The sequence below is a fragment of the Castanea sativa genome, chromosome 6 (genome assembly GCF_040712315.1).
Source record: "Castanea sativa cultivar Marrone di Chiusa Pesio chromosome 6, ASM4071231v1".
Taxonomy (NCBI): Eukaryota; Viridiplantae; Streptophyta; class Magnoliopsida; order Fagales; family Fagaceae; genus Castanea; species Castanea sativa.
In genome coordinates, this window is record NC_134018.1 from 890,633 (window position 1) to 914,148 (window position 23,516).

General features: G+C 33.5%; 2 protein-coding genes and 1 pseudogene across 2 annotated transcripts; all 3 read left to right on the top strand.

Annotated features, from left to right (window-relative positions):
* Window positions 1–1,028: 1,028 nt before the first annotated feature.
* LOC142638463 (G-type lectin S-receptor-like serine/threonine-protein kinase At4g27290) lies at window positions 1,029–5,210 on the top strand (annotated as a pseudogene).
* A 1,393-nt stretch (window positions 5,211–6,603) lies between these two features.
* LOC142638465 (uncharacterized) lies at window positions 6,604–7,353 on the top strand. Its single transcript, XM_075812494.1, has 2 exons — window positions 6,604–6,810; window positions 7,045–7,353. The coding sequence occupies exons 1-2, from the start codon at window positions 6,604–6,606 to the stop codon at window positions 7,351–7,353; spliced, it is 516 nt and encodes a 171-aa protein (XP_075668609.1).
* Window positions 7,354–7,383: 30 nt separating this feature from the next.
* Window positions 7,384–9,838, top strand: LOC142638468 (uncharacterized). Its single transcript, XM_075812496.1, has 3 exons — window positions 7,384–8,313; window positions 8,608–9,145; window positions 9,426–9,838. Exons 1-3 carry the CDS (start codon window positions 7,384–7,386, stop codon window positions 9,836–9,838), a joined length of 1,881 nt encoding a protein of 626 aa, XP_075668611.1.
* The last annotated feature ends 13,678 nt before the right edge of the window (window positions 9,839–23,516 follow it).

The window sequence follows — 23,516 nt, forward strand, 5'->3', positions numbered from 1 at the left end:
ATTTGTCATAAAAGTAATGTTAAAACTTTTCTAAAATAGATTGTTAATCATTGCCTAAGAGCACTCGTTAGCATACTCCACAAATAACAACCTGCCATATGAGATTTGTTGTGAAAATGTTGTGAAAATATTATAAATATATCATTTCTATATTTTCAAATAATTTTATATATGCGTGTGTGTAGTGGTGTTCGTAGTGCAATTTTAGGTCATTTTTAGCACCGCACTTTGCAGTGCGGTCTAGCCAAAACCATAATCGCACTGTACTTTATTTTTGCAGTCATACGTGTGGTGTGGTACGATTTAGAATTTAGCCAAAATCATAACCACACTGCATCTCATTTTTGTGGTCAAATGTGTGGTGCGGTGTATAAGATGCAGTTTGAAGACAGTATATTTTTCAAATTTTGGGTTTTTCTTACTCAGCCTAAAACTAATTTTTCCTTTTGTTTTGGATCAAGTTTTAAACTATTGAGCTAGTTTTTCTTTATTTTTGGCTGGCTTTCCTAATCAATACTTGTTAGGGTTATTAAACTTTTTTTTTTTTTGAAAACTAAGGTTATTAAACTATTAATAATATATCTAATATTAAAAAAATAAATATATTAATTTATAGAGAGGGTACAGTGTAGTTTATGTGGTTTTCTTATTATAAAACTATAAATTGCGCTGCATTATAGAGTGTATACCATTTTGCGAGTAATTTTGATACAATTATTACAATTTGCGCAGTTTTTGTAGTTTGATAAACACTGGGAGGGCATAGGCACATCTCTGGCTTGGGGGAAAAAAATTAGAAAGAGTGGATGAAAATGGTGTGAGAGGAAAGTTATTTTTTTGACAGGAGAGAGAAAAGTTATTGTTAATATAAAATTGGAATCTTGGAATAAAATAATAATATTTATTAATACTTTCGAGTTTTGAGCTGAAGTGAACAGCCCTGGCCTGTGGTTCAAGTGGTAAAAATTTTAGAAATACCTCCATCAATTTTGTTCTTTTCTTGTGAGTGTGAGTTGTTAAAATTAGCAATTTGGCTTTTTAGCAACGTCATTGTGAGTACTCGACCAGCAATCAATGGACATCTTTGCTTTTGTGGTGTTGAGTTCCAGCAGTTTGCTTCTTTTCTTCTTTGAATTCTCGGATGCTGCTGATAGCATTTATAAATCCCAATCCCTCCGTGACATTGAGGACACAAGCTTGGTCTCTAAAGATGGAAGCTTTGCCCTCGGGTTCTTCAGTCCAGGTAATTCTAATAACCGTTACTTAGGAATTTGGTACAACAATATCCCAGTACAAACGGTTGTTGGGGTAGCAAACCGGGGTAATCCAATCACAGACTCGTCTGGCGTGTTGATGGTAAACAGTTTAGGTAGTCTTGTTCTTCTCGGCCAGAATTCGACTGTTGCTTGGTCGGCAAATTCAACAAAAGAGGCCAGGAATCCAATAGTACAGCTTTTATATTCAGGAAATCTAGTATTAAGAGAAGAGAATGTAGACAATTATTTGTGGCAAAGCTTTGACTATCCTTCTGATACGTGGCTACCAGGGATGAAGCTTGAAAGGCGCCTAACTGCATGGAAGAGTCCAGATGACCCATCACCAGTAGAACAAAGTTGGGGGTTAGAACTTCATAATTACCCAGAATTAGTCATGATGAAAGGCTCCCAGAAGTACTTCCGGTCCGGCCCATGGAATGGCCATTTTTTCAGTGGTGTGGCGGAGTTACAGGACACCCCGCTTTACAACTTCAAGTTTGTCTCCAGCAAAGACGAGGTATACTTAATGTTCGAAATGATTGAAAAGTCTGCAATCACAAGAGCAGTTTTGAACCAATCACAGTTTGAGCTCTATATGTGGGTTGAAGAAAAAAAAGAATGGAGCATGTTCTTGAATTTTCCAAAAGACGAATGCGACACTTATAATTTATGTGGTCCTAATGGAAATTGTATCATGGGTGAGTCACCTCTCTGTCAATGTCTAGAAGGATTCAAGCCTAAATCAAACAAACATGGAACCCAGAAGAGTGGTATAAGGGATGTGTACGCAGTACGGAATTGAGCTGCCAGGATAAAGATAAAATTGAGTTTGTTAAATTTATTGGGCTAAAATCGCCGGATTCTACGGATTCTTGGGTGGAAGAAAGCACGGATTTTGAGGAATGCAGCGACAAATGTTTGAACAACTGTACCTGTACGGTTTATATATACTCAGATATCAGAAATGGAAAAAGTGGCTGCACCATGTGGCATGGGGATCAAATTGATATTAGACAGATAGCAGCTAATAACAGGAAGGGTGTTAATAGTCATGTATATATATATATTCGAATGCCTGCTTCAGAGAAAGGTAATGTGCCTATAATCTTCGTTGCTCTTTAATTCGTATTTTTACATGACACTGAAGCTAAAATCTTTGTTTCTGTCAGTTTTGTTGCATTACTAAACTATTTTTGCTTTTCTATTGCAAAGTCAATCAAAAAGAGGTGAAATACAAGCAAAAGATGAAGTGAAGGTGAAGGTGATAGTGATAGTTGTGGTTGCCATTGCCATAGTTTTTGGGGTACTCTTGATTCCCTACTGCATTTGCAAAAGGTCAAACTTCAGAGGTAATATTACGAAAGTCATTTTATCAAGGTTCTTTGATATGACTTCTATAAACGCAAGTCATTTTATCAAGGTTTTTTTTGCTTTTTTTTGGAAGAGTCAAATTGCGTCACTAAACAGTTTTTTGAAAGAATTACGCAAGTCAAACTGTGTCACTAGACCAGGATTTTGTGCAACCTTGAATCACTTGTAGTACTTGCAGAAAGTGTCTTTATTTGATAGAAAATTTTGCACTTCGAGGCTAAATATCATTCTATCCTCGAGGGCTAAGTTACTTTCGATGCGATAACTAGGACTAAAGTGAAGAACTTAAAACAAGCATTTTCAAGGCTAAGTCAGTATGCTCTATTATACTTCGAAGTATTCAGAGTTGCAAAGAAATTAAACTTAAGACTACAATTAACTAATTGCATGAAAAGCAAAACATTGGAAGGGAACTTACTTTCATTAACGTAATGAGGCATATACAATCGAGTCTAATTCTAATCTAAAAGATAAATTTAAGGGATCGATAACAAACAAATATGAGTGTTGGTAAATCTCTTGATATATTTTATTTTTTGTAAATGAGGTTAAATTATGTACTTGTGATTGTTCGAAGTATTGTTGACTGAAGAGGCTCACTCGAGCAAAGACCAAAGCTCACTCAAGCAAGTAAAAAAATGTCTGCTCAAGCAGCTCATTAAAGCCCGCTAATTGAGGCTTACCCTAACGCTCACTTGAGTAGAATTCTAACCCTACATGTAAGCACCTACTTAAATTATCTTATGAATGATCTTTAGTGAGGTTAGAGAGGAAGAAACGCAAAGCTTTTAGAGAGAAAACCCATTTTTCATCTCGTGAGCTTCCATGGAGTCTAGTTCCTTGGAGTGTGTCAGAGATTTTGGTTCATTGACGTGGACATGACATTCATAAAGGGCAGCATAGGAAGAAGTTTAGAGTTTTAAAACTGATGTGGGTTGCAACAGTCAGTCATCTACTAAGATTGTAGATTCTAGGTATAAAGTGCTTTTTCTAGATAGTAAAACTCCTTTTATAGTGGATTGACTTAGTGGGATAGGTTACCCTGACAGTGGTTGTTCCTTTGTGGTGTGTTGGGTGGTAGGATTTGGACACATGAATTTGGATTTGGGCGATTAAAATCCAAATATTTTGTTTGGATAGTTTACAAAGGGTTAAGGATTTGGATTTGACAAACCACCAAGAATTTTAAACCTTAATATCCTTGAATTCGAAATAACTTCTAATCTCATAAAATTTTCGAAATTCACAACTTTAAAATTCAAATCCAAATTCAAGTATCCAAACTCAACCTTGGTGAGTTCTCCATTGGTTTTCCATATCATCACTATATCGTGTGTCTTGTGCTTTTATCACTTTTATTATTCTGCTTAATGACTTGTGACTACTTGTTTTGGGGTTGTTTATATCGAAAGTAAATAATAATAATTCTACTCTATAATTAACCAAGGGCTCTAAACCAAATTTAACAGTTGGAATAAGAGCATAGGTACACTTAAAACCTGAAATTTAACATATGTCTAAAAGGGTTGGACTAAACTTGAAATTCCAGTAGAACAATGGTCGAATGAACAACTAGTCTCAGATTCAACTGTAATAGTAAATTCTTAGATGTCATCTTTATGCATGGCTTGTAATATACATTTAGAAGAATATTTATTTGTGAAACTGCTTAGGAGGCTGGGGATTAGAAACCACACATGAGGGAACTAAACTACTAAAGTTTTTATTAGAACGAATTAGGACAAAACTTGAATTCTATGACAAACTTAATTAGATAGTAATCTTTAGCTTTAACCTACGTAGAAGGTCCCCGAGCCAATTATGAAAGTCGTGAGATCTTTACCTACAAGGTTCCATCCCAAGGTCATTATAATAGAGGAGAGTAAGGATCTTGACACTGTCAAGATTGAGGAATTAGTTGGATCACTACAAATATATGAACTTTCTTTACCTCGGACTAATAAAAAGAAGTCCATTGCTCTAAAAACTTTTAGAGAAGAACCAATACCTCTAATGAGGATGATATGCATCTTTTGGCTAAAAAGTTTAAGAACCTTCTATAATTTTGGAAGAGTAAGAGCACGTATAAAACCCCTAGAAATTAGAAAACTACTAATTTCCCCTGAAACTTAAAAATAATTAAATAAAATAAAACTAAGATTTACTTCAACAAAACAATTAAATGTTTTTGAAATTATATGCATATATTCCTCTGCAACCATGTGACAGAACTCAGTTATTAGTTTAGCCATGACGGCTTTTATGAATCATTTTAGGACTAGATTAGAGGAACCATCTTCACGATCAAGTAGGGGAGGACTTGTTATAATTTGATTTGAGAAACAGGACCACACAACTTGGACTAATCGGAACTGTCTTCTTGATCAAGCAGGGGAGGACTTGATATCATTTGATTTCAGCAACAGGGCTACACAACGAGGACTAATCAACAAGAAGAGGGCTGGGAATGGTAGAAATAAGGATATGGAGCTTCCACTCTTCAGTTTTTCTAGTGTATCTACCGCTACTAAAAGTGCCTCAAATAAACTTGGAGAGGGTGGTTTTGGGGCTGGTTCAAGGTAGCCAGGATAGGTTAAAAAAAAAAAAAAAAAAACATAGGTTAAGACTTAAGAGAGTCACTACTTTGGGCTCTGTGCCTGTGGCCATGTTTAAGGTTCAGCCATCGACTTTTGATGTGGGTTGCTCGGTTCGACTACTTTGGGCTTGTGGGATTCGTACCAGCACAATCATTTTGGGCCCACGACGTTTTTTCCTCTCCAAGATCAAAGATTATAGATTAATTAACCGCATTGCACCTGATAAGAAAACCCACATTTTATTTTGATGGTCATTTTCTCTTTTTTTCTGGGATAAGATTTTATGGTCTTTTTTATACGTGTGTGATTGTAACTCTGAGCCAGTGAGATACCAAATGAAGATGATTAAAATTAGAGAATGTAATTTTCGTTTGGTACATGGTATCATAATTTTTTGTTTTGTTTTTGTTTTTTTTCTTTAAAATGTATTCTTACTAGATTAGGAGTCCACGTTAGTGAAATGTTCGATGCAATCTTATGAGCTTTTTTTTTTCCTCACTTTTAAGTAAAGATTAATTATCAACAAAAGCTGACATTATGGAATAATTATTCAATTAGCGATGGGTTTATAGTTAAATTGTGAAAAAATGTAGTTTTTATGAATTTTTATGCCTCAATTATATAGTATATAAGAAATAATTGGACACGTTATGAAATTGACACTATAATTATTAATTTATTTATATCTTTTTTTTATTATGTAAAATGTGATTAATTAAATTGGCTAAAACAAAATATTAAAAAAAAAAAAGAAAAAAAAAAGTCTCAAATGAATTGTCGAGAACGTTAAAACGTTGATAGTTTGCTCATTTAGATTTTGGATAAGACCAAAATGATAATAATAATAATAATAAGTTAAAGACTTAAAGTTAACTGTAATAGGATAGAAGCCACAGGTAGACAAAGGAAGAAGAGAAAAAAAAAAAAAAAAAAAAAAATTGTGGCTGAAGTCTACTAACGTCAAAAGGGGGGCAAAATTGTTCTGCAAAATAAAGCTCTGTTTTCTCTCTGTGTTTCTCTTCAAATTGGAGATATTGGTTTTTGGTAGGCCCAAGATAGAACACCTGATTGCACCAATTTCCCATCATCTCCTCTTTCTAACAAAACACTTACAAAAATAATTTTTTTCTTCGTTATTCTCTCATATTTTTTAAATCATCCTTATTCTCTATTTGTAGTTTTTCATGTTTTTTAGTGTTTAATAGCACTAGAAAAATGAGTCAAAAGAAAATTATTTTTGGTCAACATAAAAAATATGACTTATTTTTATAGATTGTATTTCACTATTTTTTTTTTTAAAAAACAACTCTATCTCACATTAAACTAAATAAAGGAAATTAAAAGATTGTTTTTAAAAACTTGTGAGGGGCCAAGTTCCCATGGTCTGTTTCTTGATGGAGACTAGACTTGATAAGGAAGGTTTTGAGAAGTTATATGGAAATATACCATTTCAGAATAAGATCATCGTTAAACATCCGAATTCTAGGGGAGGATTGGCTTTTTTGTGGAAGAATGATGTGAGTTTGGAGGTTAATAATTTTACTGCTAACCATGTCTTGGCTAAAGTCACGGAAGGAGATGGTTATGTATGGTATCTGACTGGTTTTTATGGGTGGCCGGATGCACAACAAAAAGAAAATTCATGGAGACTGTTAAAATATCTACAAACTTTTGTAGTGGGACCATGGGTGGTGATTGGAGATTTCAATGCATATCTACACGCATCAAAGAAGGAGAGTGCAAGATAACCACAATTTTCATAGATTGAAGCCTTTAGGGAGGCTTTGAGTTCTTGTCAATTGCATGACCTTGGATTTAAGGGATATCCCTACACTTGGAGCAATAAGAGGCTTGGGGAAGCTAATACTGAGATTCGGCTTGATAGAGGTGTTGCCAATAAAGAATGGACTAATAGATTCCAGCTGAGTAGGGTTATGCACTTGGCAACTCATGCATCGAATCACCTTCCACTTTTGTTGCATATTCAATCCTTTGCACAGCCAAGGCAAAACCATGGGAGAAGTTTCAGATTTGAGGAGTCATGGTTACTTCGGGCTGAATGTGCAGATGTTATTCAGGAGGCGTGGGGGAAGGCAAGAGTGGATAGGGCTGGTTTGGCTGCAGTATAGGAAAAAATAAAGGCTTGTGGGGTGGACCTCATGGCTTGGGGTTCTCCAATAACTGATCCAGATACTATTGCCATTAAGGAAACTCAAAAGCAGCTGGATAGACTGAATAAGGCCGAACTTACTGAAGCTTCTAAAGCAAAATTTTTGAGTTTGAGCAAAAGGATGGACGAACTTCTGCAAAAGCAAGAAATGTACAGGGCCCAACGGTTTAGAATAAATTGGATGAAACATGGCGATAGGAATACAAAATTTTTTCATGCCAAGGCATCACAAAGACGAAGGAAAAATTATATAAATGGCATCCGGAATTCTCAGTGGATGTGGGTGGAGAATTTGAAGGAGGTGGTTGAGGTAGCATCAGATTACTGTGATAACCTTTTTCAGGCAGGAGTGGGAGATCAGATGGAAGAGTGCTTGGATGCAGTGGAGAGTAGGGTGACTGATGACATGCGGGAATTTCTATCAACTCAATTTACTACTAAAGAAGTGAAGGTGGCCCTATTTCAAATGGGACCAACTAAAGCTCTAGGACCTGATGGTATGAATGCTCATTTTTATCAAAAATACTGGCATACTGTGGGTGATTCTGTTGTTTCAGCTGTTCTGAATTTTTTTAATAATGGTAACATGCTCCCTAATATTAATCATACAAATATTGTGCTCATTCCTAAAGTACAAAATTCGGAGAGAATGTCTGAGTTTAGACCTATAAATTTGTGTAATGTTATTTACAAAATTATTTCCAAGGTCTTGGCAAACAGGTTGAAACAGGTTCTACCTCAAATCATATCACCCACACAAAGTGCTTTTGTACCGGGGCGATTGATCACTGATAATGTGATGGTGGCCTATGAGACACTTCATACCATGCATGCTAGAAAAAAGGGGAAGAAGGGTTATTTGGCATTGAAGCTTGATATCAGCAAGGCCTATGACCGGATTGAGTGGCAATTCTGCAAAGTATTATGGAGAAGATGGGGTTCCCAACTGGCTGGATAGAGAGGCTGATGAGCTGTGTTACAACACCGTCATTTTCTGATGAATGGGAAACCCTACGGTATGATTTAGCCAACTAGAGGAATACGTTAGGGAGATCCGATTTCACCATACTTGTTTCTCTTGTGTGCAGAAGGCCTTACCGCTTTGTTAAAAAAAGTAGAATAAAAAAGGAGGATTAAGGGAGTTTCCATTTATAGAGGGGCACCAAAGATTACTAATATTATGTTTGTAGATAATTCTTTACTATTTTGTCAGGCAAATTGGGTTGAAGGAAAAATTATAGCAGAAATCCTCCAAACCTATGCAAGAGCTTCGAGGCAAAGTATCAATTTGGAAAAGTCTTCAGCCTATTTTAGCAGCAATACTCCGGAAAGGCAAAAAGACCATATTTTGGAGATTTTGAGAATAAAGGAGGTTGATCGGTTTGTAAATTACCTTGGCCTACCAACTCTGATTGGCCGGGCTAAGTATAACACATTCTCATACTTGAAGGACAGAATTTGGAAGAAGCTCCAAGGATGGAAGGGCATGTTGTTGTCTAGGGTTAGCAAGGAAATCCTTATCAAGGCTATGGCACAATCCATACCCACATACACTATGAGTGTATTTCAAATCACTCTGAAATTGTGTAATGAATTGGATGCGTTGTGTGCAAAATTTTGGTGGGGTCAAATTGGCAACGAACTTAAAATTCATTGGAAGAGTTGGGATAAGCTAACATCATCAAAGAAAGAGGGTGAAATGGGGTTTCGAGATTTGAGAGCTTTTAATTTGGCTGTGTTGGCCAAGCAAGGTTGGAGGATGCTTCAAGGCAATGATTCTTTACTCTATCAATGCTTTTAAGGCAAGGTACTTTCCGAGATCATCATTTCTAGAGGCTAAAGAATCCCCTAATTGCTCCGATGTGTGGAGGAGCTTGATGGCAGCAGAACCAATTATTCAATCCGGTCACTGTTGGAGGGTTGGTAATGGACACTCAATCAATGCATTGACGAACAGGTGGCTGCTGAATTTCCCAACAAACAGGGTCCTTAATTCAGTTCAGTAAAATTGGGAGGAGTTGATGGTGGCAGATTTGATTAATCCGGAGCTGGACATATGGAAATATGAGAATATTATGGCTATATTTCATAGGGATGAAGCTGAAGCAATCTGCCAAATTCCATTGAGTAGAAGAAATGTTCCTGACTCTGTTTTTTGGTTGCAAAATTCAAGGGGTCTATTCACTGTTAAGTCTGCATATCACGTGGCTAAGAGGCTCTTAACTGATGTGAATCGGAGTGGATCATCGAGGGAATGTGCTGCAAAAGATGTCTGGACTGCAATATGGAAGCCTCGGCTCCCAAACAAAATAAAAGTATTCGCTTGGAGAGCTTGTCACGAGATCCTCCCAACTGCAGCGAATTTGAACAGAAGAAAGGTGATTACTGAGGATAAATGCTCGGTCTGTACAAGGGAAATGGAGTCCACCATTCATGCACTTTGAGATTGTGTAGTGGTCCAAGATATCTGGGCTGGAAGTTCTCGAAAGCTGCAGAAAGCTAGACACAGATAGCTTGATATGATGCACTTGATGGAGGAATTTTTGGAGCGCCTTACTAAAGATGAGCTTGAGTTATTTTGGACCCAAGCGTGGTTAATTTGGAACCTGCGTAACAGCTTGCTGCATGGAGGAAAAATGAAGGTACCAAGTAGCTTGACTAACTGGGCTGAGGAGTATATTGCAAAATTCAAGATTGCGCACGCTGGATGCACAGTTGACAAGGCAACCAAACGGAGATACATGGAAGCCATCACCAACAGGGGAGTACAAATTGAACTTTGACGCAACTGTATTTTCGGATTTAGGCAGAACAGGTTACGGTGCAATTATTTGAAATGAAAAAGGACAGGTTATGGCTGCTATGACTGCTAGTGGTCAGATGGTGCGCACAAGTGATGATGCAGAATTTCTTGCTTGCCGAAGAGCCATAGAGTTTGCTGTGGATGCTGGATTTTTGAGGATGATAATTGAAGGGGACAACATTAATGTTATTCATGCAAGTGCGTCTTATTTGGAAAACTCTTCACCATTTGGTAATGTTGTGGATGATATTCGACATTTGATGCGGAGTTTGCAATGGGTTAGTGTCTGCTGTATTAGGAGGGGTGGGAATAGAGTAGCAGATGCTTTGGCACAATATGTTAGATATAATTTAGATGATGATGTATACTGGATGAAGGACTCTCCCCCACCAGCTCTTGAGCTTTGTATCATGACATTTCATGTTGTTAATTGAATGCACATTCCCCTTTCAAAAAAAAAAAAAAAAACTCATTTAAGGTTACTACCAAACATAGAAAAATGAGATAATTTTATAAAAAATATTTTTTGAAAAATAAATTATTTTCTAGAAAACATTATTGCCGAAACAAACAGAGCCTTAAATCTTTCCAACCAAACTAATACTAAAAGAGGTCCCCACGTTTAACATAAATCAGTTTTGAATTCGGGCTGCACGTGTTGGAAAAATAGAAAGTGCTGTTTGAATTAGAAGTCATTCATGAATATCGTAACATCATCACAATTCACAATCACGTATGACTAGAATTTACAAACCCATAAATTTAAAATTATTTTGCTGAATTTCAATAGGCTCTAAATTGCTAGTTTTGAACCTAAGCTATATTGATTAAAATATAGAACTGTCTAAACTTTCCATACATTTGATCTTTTTATTATTTATTTGAGTCAAAATTTCAATTTTAACCAAACATTTAAACTTGATCTGCTCCAAAAAAAACCAGTCCTCTTTCCTGAAACAACATCCTAGATTTTCTCATAGATAAAACTCTTCAAGGATTTCAAAAAACCAATCAAATGCTTTTGAAATTATATGCATAAAATTCCTCTGGTACCATGTGACAGAACTTAGTTATCTGCTGAGCCATGGCACTTTTTCTGAATCTTTTAGGATTAGATTATAGGAACCGTCTTCTTGATCAAGTAGGAGAGAACATTTTGTCATTTGATTTCAGAAATGGGAGTACCCAACAAGAACTTCTTGGATGCTGCATTGAAGGAGATGAAAAGATTTTGATCTATGAGTATTTGCCCAATAAAAGCTTAGATAATTTCCTTTTTGGTATGTAGTTCCACACTAAAGGTTTCACACACTTAATGCCCGCCAATTCTTTCCTACCTTCTATCTTATTATCTGTATGTGGTATTGAGACAGATCCAAGCGCACATGGGGTGATAGACTGGACAACTTGCATTCACATCATTGAAGGGATTGTTCAAGGGCTTCTTTACCTACATCAATATTTTAGGTTAAAAATTATTCACAAAGATTTGAAGGCCAGCAACATCCTGTTGGATAAAGACATGTATAGTTACTATGCCTAAAAAGCTAAACTTGGTAACCAATTTTCTCGGTTCGACAACTTTGGGCTCGATAAAGTATGTAGAGGTTACTTGAAATTTGCAGTCTTGGGTCAGTCAGGCTGAGATAGGATTTGGCTTGTGGGATTTGTACTAGCCCAATAATTTTGAGCCTACAAATTTTTTCCCCTCCAAGATCAAAGATTAACCGCGCGCATAGAACCTAATAAGAAAATCCACATTTTATTTTATGGTCCTTTTGATGTGTGGGATTGTAACTCTGTGCCCATGGAAAGATTAGAGCTAACAAATGAAGATGGTTAATGCTAGAAATGTGATTTTGGTTTGGTATATGCTATCATAATTTTTATTTTTTTAGTTTTTAAATCATATTCCAACTGGATTAGGAGTCCACATTAGTGTGATATACGATTCAACATACAATCCAATGCGCCATTGGTTTTTTTTTTTTTTTAATGAAGATCAATTATCAACAAGCTGACACTATAAATTAATTATTCAATTGCTGATGAGGTTTTTGTTAAGAAGGGTGCACAATGCAATGAAATGAGGCGGTAGTAGCTTTATTTTTTCTCTTGAGAAACAAAAGAGGTAGTAGTGTAACTTACAAATTTGAATTCGGACTGCAAATGTTAGAATATATATATATATATATATATATATATATATAAAGTTATTGATGAATATTGTCCGCATTACTCTAATATCATCACCATTCACAACTACATAGGACTTGAATTTACAACCCATTTAAGTCCTCCAATAACAAGTTTTTGTTTCTAAAATCAATATCAATATATATATAAAAGCAGAGACCTCATGTGAGAGTGCATGAGGTTCTGCCACGTGGCACTGTAATATTACATTTAACCTTTATTTACCTTTTTTCATTAAGTTTTTTTAACCATTACCCAGTAGATCATAGTAACTTATTTTTACCATTATATAAATTTAGCATTTTTTTACCTCTTTTTATTAAGTTTTTTTTACTGTTACCAAATAAATTATAGTAACTTCTTTTTACTATCATGTGAGAGTGCATGAGGTTCTACCACGTGGCACTCTAATATTGCATTTAACTTCTTTTTTTAACCTTTTTTCATTATGTTTTTTTAACCATTACTCAATAGATCATAGTAACTTATTTTTACCATTATATAAATTTAGCATTTTTTACCTCTTTTTATTAAGTTTCTTTTACTGTTACCCAATAAATCATAGTAACTTCTTTTTACTATCATATGAGAGTGTATGAGGTTCTGCCACGTGGCACTCTAATATTGTATTTAACCTTTATTTACCTTTTTTCATTAAGTTTTTTTAACCATTACCCAGTAGATCATAGTAACTTATTTTTACCATTATATAAATTTAGCATTTTTTACCTCTTTTTATTAAATTTCTTTTACTGTTACCCAATAAATCATAGTAACTTCTTTTTACTATTATATAAAATATGGGTTGTTCTTGACAATTAGACTCATTAGACCAAAATTTGTTCACTATAAAATGGACTACCTTTTAAAAGTAGTCCAAACCTTATGAAAAACTCAAGCGTGGTTCTTACCTCACATATTATGACCCAAGTTTGACCATTTCCACGTGTAAATCAAAGCAAAATCTCTTACCCTCTTACAAACTCTCTTCTTCCTCCCCCACGTATAGATGATACTTTTAAAAAATCTCATTCTCATGAAATCATGTCTTCATTTTTTTCCCAATTTCAATTCAATATGTTTTTGTCTATTAATAATGTTCTATGCAATTTATGCAGACAAATTTCTGTCATTGACCAGTGCAACAAAAAAATATATAAATCTTAAGATCCCTGAGGTTGCTGAAATAATTGACAAGTGCATATTTCTAAAATTTATAATAACAAAAATGTCTAATAAATATCATATACTATCTCACAAAATGCCATTAACTTAGTATTTTCTTTAAAAAAATTCAATGATAGGAATGGTAAAAAACATGATCCTATACAAGAAAAACCAAAAATACATGCAAAACAATTTTCATAGGAGGATTTATCTTTAAATAATATGAAGACAATAGTAAAGATAAAATGCATTGAATAAGATCCTAAGAAACATGTTTATTAATCATTTCTAATTATACTCATCATTTACGTAAAAAATTAATAATACATCATATTATTTACATTAAAAAAATAATGCATATTAATTTCAAAGTTCTTTGCAAGATGTGAACTGCTAAGGTAATGCAATAATAAGTAACATTGATACAACAATAAGTTGGTATTACATTTTGTGCGTACTTTATGAAAGGAATGCCAAATCACAAGCAAAATCATTTTGGTGTGCAAAATATGAAACAAAAATAAATATTTCTATACCAAAGTTAGAGGCACTCACATTAACTATATACTCTCCAAATATTTATAATATATTTATCTCACTATAACTACTATATATATACAATTGCAAACTACTTCGGATACATGATTCAAATTGAAGTTTTTGATGCAACTAACAAAACAAATTTTGTGATATTTGATTGAGATGCCGAGAAAATCCTAAATGAATCCACAAGAGATCTTGCTGAAAAATAAACTGAGGTATTACTTATTTAAATTATTGTAAAAATACTGATATTGGAGAACAAATCCCACGTAATTTGAAAAAAAAATTAGGAAAAAATGGATTTCTCTACTTCATTTGAATGAATTCAATCTAAAGGATGATTTTGAAAATTATATAGTTGTTAAGATTTTTGATGCACTCTCAAATGATAAAAAGATATGGAAGAAAAAAAAATACACAATTCAATATGCTATATTAATTCTTTTTGCTGCACTGTTCCAAAATTAACAAAATAAAAAAATAAAAATATTTACAAAAAATTGTAACATCATTGAAATTTAATATAAAAGCAAATATTATGAAAAATCTTAGTGACAAAGTCCAAACTTTGTAAGATCCAATCAAGAGTCTCTCGATGCCAATTCATTAGTGATTAACACAAATGATGCAACGTTCAAAAGGAAAAAAAAATGATGAAAGCTCAAAAATTGAACAAATATGGATGAACTAAAATTCAAACGTTGAAGATGGAGAAACTGATGATGATAACAAGCATCACCATACCACAATAACAAAAATTGAAGAAAAACAAAGATTTCGTAATGAAACTTTTTATTACATCATATAATAAAAATCAGTAATATAAAATGAATTAATATGCTTTTATCAACTTTTATTATACAATATTACTCCAAATTGTTTTAATTATTGCTCATTACTTGAACAAAATAATTATAATTGATATATGTGTGTAATTTATAATTGTTACTTTTTATGATAAACTCATTACTAACAAAGTTTTATAATAAATATGCTATAATATATATATATATATATATATATATATATATATATATATATATATATAATATTTTTCAAAAACAAATTTATATAAAACATTACAACAGTATCCGTACATCGCACGAGAAACTTACTAGTTGTTATGAAAGAGCTAACAGACTGTAAATTTAAGTCCTTGTTCACGCAATTCTATTACTTTGCAGTTGCTAAGTGCTAATATTTTTGTTCTCTGCTGGAAGCAGCAGTTAACCAAAAACAGAGAAGGGGATTGTTAATGGAGGTACCTGCTCTTCCCACTCTCTTTTATTGTCCCATTGCTTTCTCAACTTTCTTGAAATTCTTCATTGCAGATGACACTCGACACCATAGTCCCGGGCAATCGATTGGAGGTGTCCAAACTTTGCTTTCCTCAGGCCAAGTTTTTGAGCTAGGATTCTTCTCTTGAGGAAACAAGAGCAGTTATTTGGGCTTACGGTACAAGAAGACCCCAGGGACAAGTGTGTGGGTAGCCAACCAGAACAACCTACTCACATACCCATCTGAAGTATTCACCATCAGCAAGTTGATTGGTATGGATGAGAGGGATGTCTAAATAAAAAAAGGCATCGCAAGACTACAGCCTATTACTGCCTCCAAACCAGGAAAAGTTACAAAGTAGAGGCACAACCACCTAAATGGGGGAACAATTAAAAAAACTAGATGCAAATGTTAGCATACTCCATAATAAGAAAAATATATCCAAAAACCACAAACAGTACCACCATCTCTTGCCAAGAAACAATCACAATTATCACAGATCTCATTGCATTCTTTTGATATGAACCAAGGATTGATTTGTCCATCAACATGTTTTCAAAAAAAGGTTTATAAACAAGTCTTTTTTTTTTTTTTTTTTTTGAGGAACTGTCATTTTCAATTCTTAACCACACAAAGCAAGCAAGCAATAGTCATTTTCAATTCTTTTTGCGTCTTTTTAGAAGTAATAAGAAATTTTGAAAATAACAAAGGGTGATCATAAATAGAAGACGTGTGTTCCAAAAGAAACTAAGAGAGTAGAAATATACAAAATTCATTGTAAAAGAAACAACACAAATACTAAATATGTCATCAACTATATAAGATGAAATAATTTTCAGTATTATAAATCATTGAGAAAAGTTTCCAACTTAGCTTCTTGGCAGATTTTTTATTTATTTTTGGGAGTTGTGTTTGGATTACGGATTGAGTTTCACCTTCACAAGGTTGGTAGGAAAGGTGAAACATCGCACAGCCTGTTGCTGCCACCAAATTAGGAAAAGTGACATCGCACAGAAACAGCCACCAAAACAGGTGAAACATGAAACATAATGCAGTAGGGAAACAACCACCCAAATTGGCCAAGTGTTGAGCGTGTCTTATGTGCAGGCTAGTGTCCCTTACTCAACAATAATTGATCACCCATATATTCTTTATGTTTTTAACACCAATGTCTTCATTCTTAAGAGAAATATTTATCCCTCCTCTAAGGCATAACTTTGAACTAAATAACAAACTAAGAACATTAACGAGATTTAGTAATAAAAAAACTGAACATTAACTTGGTATGAGATGAAAATAAATTTCAGAAAAACATATCACAAAGAAAAAGGTGCTAGCTTAGCTTTTTGGTAAATTTTTTCGGTATTGAATTCCACCATCACCAGGTTAGTGTGGATGAGAGGGATGTCTAAAAAAAAAAGGCTTCGCATGACGACAGCCTATTGCTGCCTCCGAACCAGGAAAAGATTCAAAGTAGAGGCACAAGTACCTAAATGGGGCAACGGTGAAATAAGCTAGGTGCAAAATTTAGCATACTCAATAATAAAAATATATCCAAAAACCACAAAGTGATCCACTATCTCTTGCAAAGCAACAATCATATATTATCACATATCTCATTGCTACTGTCAGAAATCACTCTTATGAACCGAGGATTGATTTGTCGATCAAAATGTTTTCAAATACCGAAAAATAAAACGCTAGAAAGATGATAAAACCTATCGACTTCCAGAATTATAGAAACCTCAGTAACCAAATGTTGTTAAGTCAAAGACAATACACACACACAAAGAACATTGGCAAGCATCTTCATCCCAATGCAAGCATGAAGCATGGCAGACACAATTAAGCACTCCATCATTTTTGAAAGCACACTGAAACCAAACTGCAAATCATCCAGAAATGCTAAGAATGGTGTAAACAAAATGTAGTTTAACGTTATAAAAACTACAACACAATTTCACAGAATAAAATCAAGCCAATAATAAGAAAATAAACACCATCAAAAAGCTTTGTTGAATCTTTTCTTTAGCTGAGATAAAGTCTATTACTTATCTATAGCTCATTACCAACCATGATTGTTTGCGATTTTATAGCAGAAGTATATTTATTTTTTAATAAGTAATTGGACCATTTATCGATTTATGCTAAAAGCAAAAGGAGATAAAATAACACATATCAGTGTAGTATCATATGGAAAAAATCTGCACCAATACTCGAAGGTTTTCTGGATACATGTTAAGAAACATTCCAAACCTTTACCACAAAAACAAGTGTACCAAGGGGGATCAAGGACCAGGGTAAATGATCTAAAGCAGGTTCCAAAGCCAGCAATTATTTAATAATAAGAAATCTAGCAAAATAGCAAAGGGCAATCATAAAGAGAAGGCGTGTTCCAGAAGAAACTAAGAGAGTAGAAATATACAAAATTCTTACTCTCTCTTACTCTATTGACCATCTATTTCTTCATTGTCCGGTTGCTATGGATTTGTGGTCTATGATTTTGGGTTTATTTGGAGTAAGCTTGGTTATGCCACAATCTGTTATGCGGCTTCTAGCTTGTTGGCAAAGCAGATTTGGTCATCATAGAAATGGTCATATATGGTTAATTGTTTCCCATTACTTAATGTAATATCTTTGGAGGAAGTGAACAGTAGGTGTTTTGAAGATAATGAAAGATCCATACTAGATCTCAAGTTTTTTTTCTTTAAGACTTTATTAGATTGGTTGGCTATTTTGCAAAACCAATCATTCTCTTCCTTTCTTGATTCTTGTAATTTTTGTTGGCTCCTAGCACACTCCCTACATATTAGGGTGTCTATTTTTTATATCAATAAAATTTATTGCTTATCAAAAAATATATATACAAAATTCTTAGTAAAAGAAACAACACAAACACAATATATGTCATCAACTGTATAAGATGAAATAATTTTCAGCATTATAAATCATTGAGAAAAAGTTTCCAACTTAGCTTCTTGGGAGTTTTTTTTTTTTTTTTTTTTTTTTTTTTTGTGGGAGTGGTGTTACGATTATGGATTGAGATTCACCTTCACCAGGTTGGTATGGGGTGAGAGGAATGACAATAGGGAAAGGCTTCTAAAGCCTACAGCTTGTTGCTGCATCCAAATCAGCAAAAGTTACATAGCAGAGAAACAACCACCCAAACAGGCAAAACAAGAAATCTTATGCAGTAGGAAAACGACAACCTAAATTTTGGGGGTTGTAACTTTTGATTTTTGACACCAACTTCACTGCTACATTAATAAATCACTCTTATGAATCAATGATTGATTTGTCAACCAACACGTTTTCAATTACATAAAATTAAAAGGCTAAAAAGATGCTAACTATCTATGGACTTCTAGGATTTTCCATTCCAAATAAGTGAATATAGTCATTAGTGAGCTACAACAGGGGCAAAACCAATTACCAAGCACGAGTGCTTATACACATTTATAGTAACAGTAGTAACCAAATCGTGTAAGTTTGAGACGATATTCTGACAAAGAAAAAACATCCCATTAAAACTACCATACTTGCAAAGACATTGAACTACATTCCATTAAAGCCAATGTGAAACCCCAATTCTTGCATAAGGGTCTATACTAGTTGGTTTTTACTTCTACATTAAAAAATTGTGTAAAAAAATATACTAACTCATTCACAAAATATTTAAAGAGGGAAAAAGATGAACAATGGAATAAAATGGAGTCAACAAAAAAATACATCTAAGCATAACCACTTTATTGGGATAAAAATATTCAAACGATGCTAAGGAAAAAGTGATAACAAAATAAGTTAAAAAAGAGGTTTGTAAACAAGTTATATTCAATTCTTAACCACCCAAAGCAAGCAATAATTATTAATGAGCTACTTTGCCCATGAATATGGTGCCATGGGAATCCTTTCAGTAAGAAGAATGTCATATGAGGCAATTAAAGATTTAAAATGTACAAGCAATATCTTTAGCATACTATGATCACAATTGATAGATTAAGAAAAATGTATTAATTAATAATACATTTTTAATAATCCAAGGAGATCACGAAGAACATTTAATGCAATTGTGAAAACATGGAGTTAAAAGAGGTCACCAGAACATTATCAAGAAAGGAAAAGTTGAGTAGATCTGTCTATTATATAATGTAAATTATAAGTGCCAAGAAACATGAAATTCACAGTCCCATTTATTTTCAACCACTTAATAAATAAACATGCTAAAAGTTGATAATCAACACAAACAACTTGGTTTTTTCATAGTTGAGTACACTTGCTGTTAGAATTTAGACCCCTGTAAAACTAGATTGTTTAACCTAATTAATTAACCAAATGAATACTTAGGTTTATTATTCAGATTAGGTTAACACAATAACAATCGTATCATGCAAAGCAGTGAAAATAATAAATAACATAATGATATGATGACCCAGAAAAACCAAACCAGTAAAAAACCTGGGGAAGATTTAACCTAGCTATCCTCAAAGGAAACCTGAATCTACGATGAAAGCATCAAAGTTGTACAATAGCGATTTAGACCACTAACATCCTATTGCTACCCACTAGTAGAACTTACTGACACGACCACGTGCAAACTCCGAAACGACATACTCCTTCTTTCTTGGATTCTCCAGCAAGTACAAGCACCCCCGCTTATATATCTTTAAGCTCTTATAGCAGCAACTGAACGATCATCAAGCTCTCGAAGAAATCTCTTTCTTGATAATCCCAAGCTTGTGTGAAGGTAAACACCTCTCAGATCTCACAAGAGATTCACACAAACAGCAATATGAGCAACCTAGACTCTAGAGAGTTTTTGGGTACAAACCCTAGATTCAAAAAGAGGCACACTCTTCTCTCTCTTAAAAGCTTTTAAAAACGTGCTTAAGGTTTTCTTTATATAGTGGGAGAAGTAGATCTGAAACCCTAATCCTAAATGGGTTTGAATTGTGTTTGGGCCGACTTAAAATTCGGCAGAAAATTCTTGATGCACGATTCTTGATCGATCGAGTCTATTCTTTGATCGATCGAGCCGTGCAGAAATAGAATAGTAATTTTTTACAACTACTCAATTCCAAATTTATATTAAACCAAACTTTGAGCAAATCTAAACCTAGACTAAATATTTTGATCATGGTTTGTCAACATAATACATATTGAAGTTCTAATACATTAATCCCTAAGGTCTTAGAACCTAACAATCTCCCCATTTGGCAATCCGTGACAAAACACATCACAAACATGAAATGCTCAAAGTTACAAAAAACCCAATCAAATTTAAAAAATACTAAACTCAATTCAACCTAACTACTATCTATCAATTGCAAGTGTAGACAGCAACACGACTGAATCAACCTGTATATTCCTGAAACACTCAACAAACACATAAACGCATGAGTGACAAAAACAGTAAAACAACAAATATGCAAACTAACTCTCCCCCTAAGTTAGATACATCAAAAACAATTTCAACTCCCCCTAAACAAAACATTCTTGTATTTTCCACACATATTCCCACATTTCATTTAAATCTCTCCATTTTTGTCACGTATTGACAAAGATAACTCAAACAAAGAGTAACAACTCAAAAGAGAACAAGAGGAAATAGAGAATTAAGGGAATACAAAACAAGATAACTCTATAGAAAATAGAGACAACTCCCCTTATGAACAAAAAAGGTTTAAAAACAAGCTTCTCCCCCTATAAAAATAGGAAAACAAAACAAGTTTGGGAAAAATAATTTTGGGGAAAAATATAGGAGGTAGGGAAAATAAAAAACACACAAACCTAACTTAAAAAAATAAAGTTGAGGATACACATAAAGAAAAATATTCTCTCTTTCAATAAATGCAAACTTGACACTATGTGACCCATAAACAGTTGCATGAGTAGAGAAAATATTTGTACATTGATTATCCATCATATCTCTTAAGAAAAATATTTTTTATAGTTCACATATAAAAATAGCATATACTAGAATGTACAAAGGACTCAAAAATTAATCAATCAATTTTTAAATCAAGTTGAGTACCCAATTTAACAAAGTGTATGCATGGTATGTGTGAAAACAATGAGAGATATGACTGCAAAACCGTAAGATGGATACAAGAATTAATGCAATGCATGTGAATCCTAAACACAAATGATGCATGGAAAAAAATTTTGGTCAAATGCTTAAAAACTGAAAATTTTTCAGTTTCGATCGATCGAGAATCGATCGAAGACCAATCAAGTCAGGCAGAACCCTAACCAAAAATTTTAACGCATTTTCGATCGATCGAGAGACAGTTCCGATTGATCAAAAATCTGGAAAAGACAAATTTTTGAAAAACAGAGCAGTTTAATGTAGAAATTCCTTAAAGCATAGTGTTTCACAAGTGAAATGCATGAGTATGAGCTTAAAAGTTTTTCAAAAACACTTAAAGTCAATCCAGATATTCCATATTTTGCATCAAACACCATAAAACACATAATCTTAGATGGCCAAACCAAATTCACACACAATATCATGTACCAAGTTTAACAAAGAGTAACTTGTGAAGTGTGTGCAACTAGCAAAAGCTTGAGATACATGTGAGGTGATATGTAGATAGAAATCAATCGCAATTTCTACATCACATACATTTAAAAGAGACTAACCCTCAAAGAGTTACATCATATAACTCTCACATCTCCTAGAATAAAAGCTTGCAATCATGTAAGTTTCTTGATTTTCCTCATAATGTACACACCAATTTTATTTGAGTGATTTAATTTAGTCCAATAATGTACACAACAATTTTAGCATTTAAACCAAAGCTACACCTTATGTTCTTTTTGTGCATGTGCTACAATTTCTCGAGCACAAAATCTTATGATATGCACTAAGGTATTCATGATTGGCTAATAAACAGTGGTGAGATGGTTATTTATGTCTTTCTCATTAAGATCAAGTCTGACAATCAAAGGTATGTGACTTCAAGATCAAGACAAAGTGATCAAAAACTATAAACATCTTCCCACACAACATGCACTACAAAGCTCAAACTAGTAAAGTGCAGTAAAATAAGTTCATCTAAGCTAAACAAGGTACATAAACAAGTTATGTAAAAATACTGTGGCCAACCTTGATTACAAATCTGTGATATGTAATACAAAATACAAAAATATTTTTGGTTTTAAAAAAATTATGACCAAAAAAAAAAAAAAACACACATTATGCTAAATGTTTAAAAATGCAAATGCAATACATGACAATGCAAAACTAAGCTATAGAGGGTACATAAATAAGAAATATTAATTTCTTAATTAACCCATGAGTACATGTACAAACTAGTACATACTCACACAAAATTAGAAATAGCTTAGCCCTTATATAACACAGACTATTCAAGTTTCTCCACAATGTCAAGCATGTTCTAAATCTAGAGAGAGATATTATAATTCATGTAATCCTCAAATTAAATAAAACAAGACACAAAATAAAATATTTTTGTCTTTTTAAAATTTTTCAATGTTTTTGGATTTTTGAATAATCAAAACAACCTTAGAAAATAAAACAACCAAAAACTAAAAAAAAAAAAAAAAAAAATGTCCACAAACAATTGAAAGAATTAAATCAGGGACAAGTTAACAACACTCACCTTAGAGAATCTTTTCTCACAAATATAGCACGAGTCTTCAGCTTTGTAGGTGATAATCCATTAGAAGCAGAGTGTATTTAAGAGATTACACCAATCTTCTGAGAAAGACTAAAATCCTGCAATTTCCTTTTACAAGCCAACAAACTTAAATTTTTCAAAAGCATATGAAACAATTTATATGACAGGAGAAATGTCATCACATATCCTAGATTGAAACACAGAATGTTTAAATTTTAATTAATGACAATTAGAACGAATGTGACCGAAGACACCACAAAAGTGACAAACAAAAACAAATTTAGGAACATCAGTATTTCTAACAACAAATCCAGTTTCAAATTTTGGTTTTTGCCTCAACAAAGAACAATTTGGTCTAATATGACCAACAACACCACAAAGATGATAGGTAGGCACAAAAACAGATTTCTTATGCACACTAGTAGTATGTTTAGACGTAGGTTTAAAAAATTCAGCGTCTACATCAAAATTTTTACCTTTGTCTAACCTAACAAA

What these genes read in the sequence shown, in the direction of transcription:
- LOC142638465 (XM_075812494.1), top strand. Translation starts at nt 6,604, where the DNA reads ATGGTCTGTTTCTTGATGGAGACTAGACTTGATAAGGAAGGTTTTGAG. An exon ending in TCACGGAAGGAGATGGTTAT is followed by an intron (nt 6,811 to 7,044) that starts GTATGGTATCTG and finishes CTTGGATTTAAG; the next exon opens with GGATATCCCTACACTTGGAG.
- LOC142638468 (XM_075812496.1), top strand. Translation starts at nt 7,384, where the DNA reads ATGGCTTGGGGTTCTCCAATAACTGATCCAGATACTATTGCCATTAAG. An exon ending in TTGAGTGGCAATTCTGCAAA is followed by an intron (nt 8,314 to 8,607) that starts GTATTATGGAGA and finishes CTATTTTGTCAG; the next exon opens with GCAAATTGGGTTGAAGGAAA. An exon ending in GGCTGTGTTGGCCAAGCAAG is followed by an intron (nt 9,146 to 9,425) that starts GTTGGAGGATGC and finishes TGATGGTGGCAG; the next exon opens with ATTTGATTAATCCGGAGCTG.